Here is a 10,469-nt window from a genome sequence, read left to right as displayed (position 1 = left end):
AAATTCATTTATTATAGTTTAATATTTGCTGATATATGAAAATTAATTAAATATTATTATTTGGCCAAACTGTTAAGTGTTAGGTCACTTATCAAATATATCTATAGTTTAAATAGTATTACTTTATAAGGATTTAATATTTACTGAATCTCCCAACTTAGGGCTTGTTTGATATAGTGGTTATTAATTTTTTTAAGTTTTAATACAAAAAAAATAAAATAAATTAACTTATCATCTCAACTATGTAATTATTATTTTTATATATATTAAAATACCAGAATTACCCTTTATTTATTTTTTAAAAAATTACTCTTTCTTGGTATATGTACAGGATACTTTGGTTAAAAAAATTAAAAATTTTGGTCTTCTAATTTAGGTGAAACAATATTTGTTGGCAAATTCCTGGTTAAAACCAAATAACCCAGAATTTCTCAACCGAGATCTTTGTCATGCGATGGTCTTGTTGTGATTCTGGACACTTAAGTTATAGCTAGAGAAGTTGCACACGTGACACTTTGTTTTCGCATAATTCAAGACCTCTGTGACATTTTATTCTTATTACCGGATCGACTCTAATTTTACCTGTAACGTTCCGAACCCGAATACTGACACCCATATAAAGAAAATAAGCTATAAATATTCCGAACAAACTACTATGTCACTGCTATTCAAGCTCAGAAAATATTATAGAAGTATTTACCGTCTATATCTATAGTTTCCCTAGTATAAGTATATGTTATTTTTAAATAAAAAATAAATTATATTATTAATTTGATAATCTAATTTTAAAAAGAATTAGAGTTTTTATTAATTAATGATTCTCTAAAATTATTTAATGAATTAAAATTAATATAGACATTAATAGATGAAATCAATTGCGGTTTACTATACTACCCTCCTCAACGGTTTCACTCTTCTTACCCACTCGCTTTCCATCTCTTTCATGGTAGAAGATAACAGAGGAGAGAGAAGGGGAAGAAAACAAAGCAGTGGTGAGGAGAGAGAGAGAGAGGCATTTCCAGTGTAATTTATTTTGTGACCGAATCTCTGAGCTCTGATCTTTGGTCGGTTAGGGTTTCATCATTTTCATAGGGATCCGTTTATCTTAAATTTCAGAATTCAACTTCTCACGCCTTCAAAGTTCGTTTTCCAATTTCTCACTCAATTGTTTTCTCTCCATTAACATCACTATCATCAAGCTTCTAAATTAAGCAATGATTTCATCTAATCGCAATCTGATGATTCATATCATGCTTTTCAGGTTAGCCTGACTAGAAGTCTTGTAATGAAAGCGAACCTCTTTATCATCTTTGTCTCTAGAATTCTTAATTCTTCAGTTACTGAAGACACCGATTCCACCGCGAAGCTGGGTGGATGTTTAATTCATTCATAAAAACTTCATCAGCAATATATACATACCTTTAGATAGAAAACAGAATGGCAGATGTTGCTAGGTCGAGGTCAACATCCTGGCGTGATGAACTCATGAGCTTGGTTGAGGATACTGGAGTTATATTCACAGATGAAACATTGGGAATTTCTACCCCTTTTATGGAACCTAAGAGATCCGATTTCACTGTAAGGGATATTAATGATGGAGAGTTAGCTGAGCCAGAGAGTTTCAAGGATCAGGTTAAGGAGTTTGCAAAAGCTTGGGGTGAAATGTTTCTGGAACTTGGGAAAGGGGTTAAGGACATAGTGCAACAGAGCCTTTTGACTGATGATTCTTACATAGTTATTAAGTGTAAAGGACCGATCAAAAAGGCTGGAAGTAGATTAAGGTTTTTGAATGATTATTTGCCTGAAGATCGTGACCCAGTTCATTCATGGTCTGTGATATTTTGCGTGTTCTTTGTGGCTCTTGCAGGTATGAAATTGTGACTTATGTTTATTTTATTGGTTGAGAATTTTGCAGGGCTTAGTTTTTGAACTTGGAATTTCATTAACACAACATTTAAGCTGCATAATTAGTAGCTTAGAGTGTTTTGTAGTCTTCATATCTCAAACTTATAACAAACCCAACAACAGTCTTCCTTATTTTTCTTTTACTTAGTTTATTATGACTAAGTCAATAGAATGTATGACATATATAGTTTAGTTCATGTTAAATCCTAAAAGAGTAACATTTGCTTTAGGTCACTTGGATAAGCTAGGTCAATGATAATGTGATATCTTGATGTTTAGCTTCTTAGCTATTTGTGGAGTTTATTGGCACTTCATATGTCAAAGTATTTTTCATGATTTGCATTACAATCTGGATCCATGAATAGTGTGTGCCAACATTTGTATAAAAAGAAGTAGAAGCATGGGTTAAGTCTAGATTGCTCTAGCTTGTATGCGAAGGTTCTTGGTTTAGTGATCACCTTCAATCTATAGATCAATATTCTACTTGAAGATGGATGGATGCTGTATTTCTGCCAATATTTTTTTACTCTTGGATTTGATGCTTATTTACCAAGAAGCATTTGTGGGTTTAGTTGGTAAATTGTTCCGGGTCATGCAGTGTTGATGGTGAATACAAAACGTGATCATGTGGTCTCATTAGTGAAGAAAATCAGCACGCATCCCCCTAGTGCTACACGAATGCTACTTCCGGATGGCAGGTACTTGGCCTATCTTGAGCAAGGTGTTTCATGTAGCACAGCCAGACAACATGTGATTGTGCCTCATAGTTTCTTATCTTCTAGAGTTGCAGGTACATTGTCACTAAGACTGTTTATTTTTCTTTTTTCATAGAATTGTTTTTAACAGATGAGAAATTAATACCAGAATGCATACATTTTTGTTGAATATTTTTTCTAAAGGTATCCCAGGGGTGAAAGCATCATTGCTGGAAGAGTTTGGCATCCACTTAGTAACATATGATCTCCCTGGTTTTGGAGAGAGTGATCCTCATCCAAAGAGAAACCTTAGCTCATCAGCCCAGGATATGTTGTTTCTTGCAAATTCTCTTGGAATATACGACAAGTTCTGGGTTTTGGGGTTCTCAAGTGGAGCTATGCATGCATGGGCAGCTCTGAATTACATTCCAGATCAAATTAGAGGTATATTTGACTCCTCCTCTTATCTTTACCTTAGATGAAATGATGGTAATGCTTGATCCGACGCAGATAAATGCCAGATAAGGCAATAAACCCCTTGTCAGGGCTGTGATTTCTCCCTTTATACTTTTCTACCTTTATCTATGTTTTCTTGAGTTTCTGTATACTGTGCTATATGTAATTTTTTTGGGTTCCTAAGAGTTGTTATCTTTTCACATAGCTGTTAGATCTTCTGAATATCTCTGTAGGGTGGACACTGAAAGGCTGATTTCATTTCTTTCTCTTAGTTTATTTATTTACTTCAGTTAGTTAGACATTGTTTAATATTGTAATCTTAATTTTTGTCGTTTTACTATGACCGAATTTCAAAAGAAAATGTATCTATGCAATTTTCATGAAACAAATATGTCTCTCATTGTGTAGGTGCTGCAATGTTTTCTCCAATGATAAACCCATACGATTCAAGCATGACTAAGGAGGAGATTTCCAAAACCTGGGAAAACTGGTTAAGAAGGAGAAAAATGATGCATTATTTAGCTCGTAGATTTCCAAAGTTTTTGAGTTATATTTACCGTAGAAGTTTTCTGTCTGGAAAACATGGTCGTTTGGATAACTGGTTCTCTTGGACACTTGGGAATAAGGTAAACTTTTGTTTCTCAAGTCATTATCTCAAAAACAGACTTTGGGAATTGATGGGGGATTCTTTCTTGGTGTTTTATTTCAGGATAAAGGTCTTACAGAGGATCCAAGATTTGAAGAGTTGTGGCATAGGGATGTGGAGGAGTCTATTCGGCAAGGAAATGTGAAACCGTTCATTCAGGAAGCTGTTCTTCACGTGACTGATTGGGGATTCAAACTTACAAACCTTGCAGTGCGAAAGAAGTGCCCAAGGAAAGGATTTTTTACCTGGTTTACGTTCATGCACTCACATACGGAAGCTGAATGTCAATGGACTGGATTTCAAGGTCCAATCCACATATGGCAGGTTTGAAAATTCATAACCTTATTTAAACTCACATCAAGCAAGACCTTCTTAATAATATATTGAGTTGTCAAATGATTGGTTATCAGGGGCTGGATGACCAAGTAGTCTCTCCATCTATGTTTGACTATGTAGCTCGGGTTGTGCCTAGTATCATAATGCATAAGCTACCCGACGAGGGTCATTTATCGTATTTCTTTTTATGCGATGAATGCCACAGACAAGTATTTCTAACTCTATTTGGGACACCGATTGAGACCACTACCACTGACGAAGAAACACAGTTGTTAGATATTGGTGCAACCACCAAAGAGCAAAGTAGCGTATAAAGTTGCATTTTCGGGAAGATGATGTAAATACCAACCACAGATTGCTCGGGAATTCAAGGTCAGAATAATATATCTTGGTTTGTCGGTTTTTAATTTCATAAAAAAGTACTGATCTGAGATAGAATTGGAAAGTAGTTAAAGAATGCACAACTTCATGGCATTTTGTTCCTTCAAAATTTGAGGAGGAATCAATATTCACGTTTCTACATTGACATTATTATTAATACAAAATTTTATGGTTACTTACTTACAAACCCTCCATCTGTTTTAATTACCCTAATGTTTGAAAAGTAGTTTGTTTTCTCATAGACACGGTTTATTAGAGAAAATAAAGTCAATTTTTTTTAAAATGGAACATTTTCTAAACTTGCAAGTTTTGGGGCAATAAATATGTTAGTTGCACCGTTATCTCATCATTAATGGAGTCACACATAAATGCGAATGTACACACCTCTAGATTATTCTGTAGTCGGTTATACATTAATATTATTTATGAGCTCTACCAAAGCAAAAATAGTTTGTCCCTACAACAATTAAAATTGTCTCAAAACATAAGGAATACAAACTGGTTTGATGTTGGGTTTGTAGGATTTTTATCAAAAGTTTACATAAAAACATCATTTATTTAAAGATCCTATTCCATGTACATAAATTAAATGAATATTGATAAGGATATATTTAGTTTTTGTACTTATATTGTTAGATTCATTAAGATTCTTGTTGGCTCAACTTGTAGAAATTTGGACAAATAATAGTTTTGAATCTCTTTATAAAGAAAATATTTTGTCTCAATTCAAACATTAATTTAATTCACAATCCATTATCATTCAAAATGAAAATGTGATGCGCCATAGAAATCATTAATATTTAATACAATGCCAACATTATTTGATTTCAAATTTTGTTTATATAGAGTTATAATGTTTATATAAAGTTATAATTAGGGGTGTAGCTAAAACAATCAATTTAGTATGTTCATGGATCGTTTTAGCCAAACATATTATAGTTAAAACTTAAAATTACAATTTATAGTTATACCTACTTATTTTAATAATCAAGTTATATTGTTTATTAATAAATTTTTTTTGACATTCAACCAACAACTTAATGTGCATTTCTGCTAAAATATCTTATACTTTAATATAATATGAATAAATCTTATTTAAGTAATGTACTTGTATAATTAGTTTGTTTATCTAAACTTATGTATAATTTTACTATTTAAAATTGACACATAGAGTTATTAACCACCGTTATTATTATTTTTTTCATCTTAAATAAATATCATATTTCTCTTATGTCTCTATTATATCTTATTAATTATTTAAATTCATTGTAATATTTATTAAAATTGATTGATATAATATATTTATATTTTTTTATTTCTAATATAATCAGTATTATCTTACATAGTTTTTATTCATTTATTTAAGAGAGTTGATAATTCATTATAATTCACTAAAAAAATACTAAAATTGACACATTAATTATTAAATTAAAATTTTATTTTTATTAGTCAATTTTTAATTAACTATTTTCTATTAATTAATTTTTGAGTTATATAAATCATTTAAATTTATAATTATATAAAAGGTGTAGGAAATTATAGATATTAATATACATAGAACTTATTAATAAACCTAACTTATCTAATATACATTTTATTTATTTATTTTTAAATATATATATATATAATTTATATTGGATTAATTAATTTAGTTATCTATTTTTTTTAATAGAGTAATAATAGATAGAGTGAATAAATAAAATTAATTATATATATATATAAATTAAATATAAAAATTAATTATATTGTACAAATTAAATACAATCAATAATAATTCTTAACCCAAACATGGAAATTATTTTGATAACTTTCGAGTTTAATTTGATAAACTATCCAAATTCGAAATCAAATAACATTTCACATTTTAAATGTAATAATTCAACAATTAAAACCAATAATAATCAAACAAACCAACATTCCAAAATGAGTTTAATATATTTAATCATCAAGCCACGGTCACCCCATTTATGTCACTGTTTTCTTTATCGAATCTGGTTTCAATCCTCGGCGGGCCAGAAAGACGTCTAGGTTTAACCGGTGAACTCGCCGGAAAAGACAACCGTTTCTTTACCGATGCCACCGCCTTCGCCGTCGCCGCCTTTTCTGTAAGCATTACATTATTTTCCAACCCTAAAGGACTTTGCAATCTCGATTTCGCTTTCGCCGATTGTGTAGACGCCATGTAGCTAGGAAACGACGGAGAACTAGCTAAGCTTTCGTCGTCTCTAATCGACGATCCAGATATGCTATGCCTCCTCCTGTTTCTCTCCGATTGAACGCTGAAAACGCTTCTAGTATCATCATTTTCTATTACTATCAGATTCAAACCCTTCCCCCTAGGGTTTGTCGATTTCAATTTCCGAATCTTGGATGATGATTGAGGTGTTGACAGTGTTGTCATTTCCTCACTGACGCTGCTCCATCGCTCGAGCCAACTCCAGCCCCATTGAGGATTATTTGGATTCATAAATGTAAGTATTGTTGATTTTGCTGATTTCTTCCAAATTTGCTGTGTCAATTGATTTAAAGATTAATTCAAATAACTCATCATGAATGAATGCCTGAATTGTTAAAATACCTGATGAGAATAGGAATAAGCTAGAGCTCGTTCTCTTCTCATTGTGGCTTTGTATTTGTTCATAAGACCTGTTTCAAGTTGTTCTTTCGATTGATTACTGTCGTCCCAGTCGTCTCCCATCTACAATATCCAAATTTGATGTAAATCAATCATTGATAAAGAAAGAAAGACGGGTTTTTGGTTTTGTAACCTGAAGGATTTCTTCCTTTGTTTGTTTCTGTAAGAGCTGTTTTTGAAGAGCTTGATTCTCTTCCAATATTGTTATCCGTCTAGCTTGAATTTGAGCTTGAACACGACCTACGTTTTGCATGGATTTTAAAGCCTTTGTAGTTTGTCGTTTTGCATTAGTCCCTTCCAAAAATGCTTTTAGTCTCACCAGTCCTCTTAAAGCCCGTAATGCGCGCTTTGCCTGAAGTATTATTACAACATTTTAATGCTTTTATTTTACCTTCTCTTAGAGCAGATGCATGACTCCTATAAGTCTAACAAGCCCTTAACCAGGACAACCCAATTCTCGGATAAGATCCTAGCACAATATCTCAATGTCATAACCCTGACTTCAACTCGGGTCGAATTCAATTAAATTGCTTTGAGTGAATTGATTTTAAAATCTTTAATCTTTCAATCTTTTAGTTGAACAATTGAGATTGGATTGGGAAAACTAAATTCTCGGGTTGGATCTTACAAAAGACTAGCACATTATCTTATTATCATCATCTTTGACTTCAATCAAAATGTTGAAATGTCTAACCTTTCAACCTTTTAATTGAACAATTGAGATTGGTTTAGGATAATCAAATTCTAGGATCAGATCCTAAAAAGACTAACACATTATTTCATTTTTTCAATCAAATTGCTTTGAGTGACAATCAATGTTGAAATCTAACATTTCAACAATTGAGATCAGGTTGGGACAACCAAATTGTCAGAGTTCAATCCTATAAAAGACTAAATAAAATAAATACATAATTTTATACCATGTAACCCCGGAAAGCGGTTTGGATTCTAATGACTGCAACTTCCTCTTTGGATTTACCAGGGAACTGAACTACAGCTGCTGAAGTGAGACGTACTACCTCCGCAGCCGCGTGAGCGGCTGCAACAGCAGCCTCAGCTGCTGCCGCAGTGGCGATCACGACGGAGTAAGCGTGTTTGGTCTGTTCATCCTCCTCGGCTTCAACTACTTTCACCTCTTCTGATAAGATCAGAGGAGGAGGAGGAAGGGCTTCATCAAGATGATTAGGAACAGTTAATTTTTCTTTCCCAAACCATTTCTTCTTCTTCTTTGATTTCTGCAACAGTTTTCAACATTAACTAATAATGCATGTAAATAAAACTGTAATTTGAAATCAAATGAACCTGTTCCTTTGATTCTGGAATTAAAGCCTTCTTAATCGACAAAAACCAGTTTCCTTTCTTTCCCATCTCCCTGAATTAGATTTAGACACACATGTTGTTCATAAAGGAACAAGCTCTGTTCTTAACAGAAGGAAATAAGTTCAAATTATGAACAGAAAGTACCTGAAAGAAAACCAGATCTATGAATCTTCTTCCTTATTCTTTAAGACAGTTTCGTTTATTTGTTTTGTAGCATAGTAAAAGGATTTCAATCCAACTATTTAGTTAGAGAGAGAATAAAAAACAGATCTTGTCAAGAAGATTTTAAGAATGAATTTATTTTGCGGTCCCTTCCTCCTTAATAATAAGACACCCAACGGTGCGTTGTTGATATATATGAATTCAATTATGATGCTTTTTTATTTATAAGATATTTTAAATAAAGTTCAATCTTATTTGAGGTTATTTCAAAACTAGAATCTTGTTTATTATAACCATCACATTTACTTTTAAAAATTGTCAAAAAGTAAAGAATGATGTTTGATATTGAATTAGATTAAACTTTTTAGGTAAAAATTGGATAAAAAGTCATTTTTGAATAATTTTTTTTATTGAACTATATTTAAAAGTATTTGACCACTTAATTTTTATTTTCAAAAGTAACTAGAAAATTGAATGTGACAACTTCCTTTTTGCAAAGTTGTCTAGTTTTCATCCCTTTAAAAGTATTATGACAATCTTATTTGATTATGAAAATCTTGATTTGAATTATCATAATCTTACTGCATCCCTTGTTGTTTCGGCAAAGACAACTTCCCTAAAAGGTATTACAACTTCCCTAAAAGGTATTTCAGATCAAAACCATGAAAAAAACCTTGCTCGCCTTTGTCTAGACTTCATTTTTCTTATGTTTGTTATCGTGTGTGTATATATATATATATATATAAACTCAAACTTGGAAAATTGAGAATTTAGTTAAAATTATAAGGATTTATTTTAAAAGAGCATTAACTATTTTTAAAATTTATTTATTTTAAATAATAATAATTATAAAATCAATTACATTATTTGAATTGATAATATTTGTTTTAAAATTTTTAAAAATATAAATTTATTTTATTTAAAGTAAAATCGTATAAAATTGACATAATTTATAAACTCATACGAACATAAATTTATAAGAGTTTAACTAAATTAAAATTATATTTAAACCAAAATTAATAACCTTATTTTATAAAATAGTAAAATTGAAATTGAAACAACACCCTAATTGTCATCTTCAATATATTAAACCTAGTTATAAGAGGTCTTCCATCTTGCTATATAATTTAATACTAAAAACTACAAAAATAATGCAATTGCATTGTAATTTTTGTATGATTTTTCAGTATATTAAACTTACAATTAGTTCAAGATGCTCCTAAAGCATAATTTTAATATTAATTAACAATAGGCGTGCTTATAAAGTTAAATATATTAGTATAAATCAATGTAATATATCATTTGAATTTAGAATGGATGTTGCAGTTGCAACTGCTATTATTAATATTCTAACATGTCTTCTTACCCATGATGTTCTTAATTAGGTAAGAATGACCAAATGGAGCCAAAAGTCAATAGATACCTTGTACCTTTAAAACAAAAGATCCTGTAACAAACATTTAAAATAACACTTAAAAATAAATTTACTAACATACATATGGTCTCAATACTTAATTGAAAAAAGACATGGAAATTCAATTTGACACAGTCTTGAACTCATCGATTTGAGTAGGTATGATCGCGGATCCAGTTGGGTCGATTTATTGAATAAATTTAAATTTGATCATACTATGTCGGTTATACTCAATTAAGACACTACGGATATATCAAATATTTAATTTGAATATCAGAACTTATATTATACAATTTTTTTAATAATAACAATTTCAAACAAATTTATTTATTAAACAAAATAAAATCGATATATTTATAAATTTTCTTCAAAAAAATATAAAATTAATTAATATATTATGAATGCAAATTTGATTGATTCGGTTATTTGAATATATCTTATATCCGACGCAATTATGTCGATTATACACCATCAAGACCTAAAATCGAGGATTCTGATTTCAATTCGGATAGGTAGAAA

At 30.8% G+C, this 10,469-nt stretch overlaps 2 protein-coding genes across 3 annotated transcripts; one reads left to right on the top strand and one right to left on the bottom strand.

Annotated features, from left to right (window-relative positions):
• The first annotated feature begins 951 nt into the window (after positions 1–951).
• Positions 952–4,599, top strand: LOC124939777. 2 transcript variants are annotated; one of them, XM_047480221.1, is made up of 7 exons: positions 952–1,140; positions 1,262–1,867; positions 2,504–2,695; positions 2,805–3,044; positions 3,465–3,682; positions 3,766–4,026; positions 4,113–4,599. In XM_047480221.1, the coding sequence occupies exons 2-7, from the start codon at positions 1,438–1,440 to the stop codon at positions 4,350–4,352; spliced, it is 1,581 nt and encodes a 526-aa protein (XP_047336177.1). In that variant the 5' UTR covers positions 952–1,140; positions 1,262–1,437; the 3' UTR covers positions 4,353–4,599. The 2 variants fall into 2 exon arrangements, with proteins under 2 accessions (XP_047336177.1, XP_047336176.1); XM_047480220.1 differs by having other exon boundaries at positions 952–1,867.
• Positions 4,600–6,257: 1,658 nt separating this feature from the next.
• LOC124938567 (protein IQ-DOMAIN 3-like) lies at positions 6,258–8,673 on the bottom strand. Its single transcript, XM_047479035.1, has 6 exons — positions 8,525–8,673; positions 8,357–8,431; positions 7,975–8,289; positions 7,188–7,406; positions 6,998–7,117; positions 6,258–6,928 (listed from the first exon to the last, which is right to left on the bottom strand). The coding sequence occupies exons 2-6, from the start codon at positions 8,420–8,422 to the stop codon at positions 6,365–6,367; spliced, it is 1,284 nt and encodes a 427-aa protein (XP_047334991.1). The 5' UTR covers positions 8,423–8,431; positions 8,525–8,673; the 3' UTR covers positions 6,258–6,364.
• Between the last annotated feature and the right edge of the window lie 1,796 nt (positions 8,674–10,469).

This window comes from Impatiens glandulifera, chromosome 5, assembly GCF_907164915.1.
Source record: "Impatiens glandulifera chromosome 5, dImpGla2.1, whole genome shotgun sequence".
In the NCBI taxonomy this organism is placed as follows: Eukaryota; Viridiplantae; Streptophyta; class Magnoliopsida; order Ericales; family Balsaminaceae; genus Impatiens; species Impatiens glandulifera.
The sequence above is the reverse complement of the archived record's forward strand: the minus strand, read 5'-3'. Positions and strand labels throughout refer to the sequence as shown.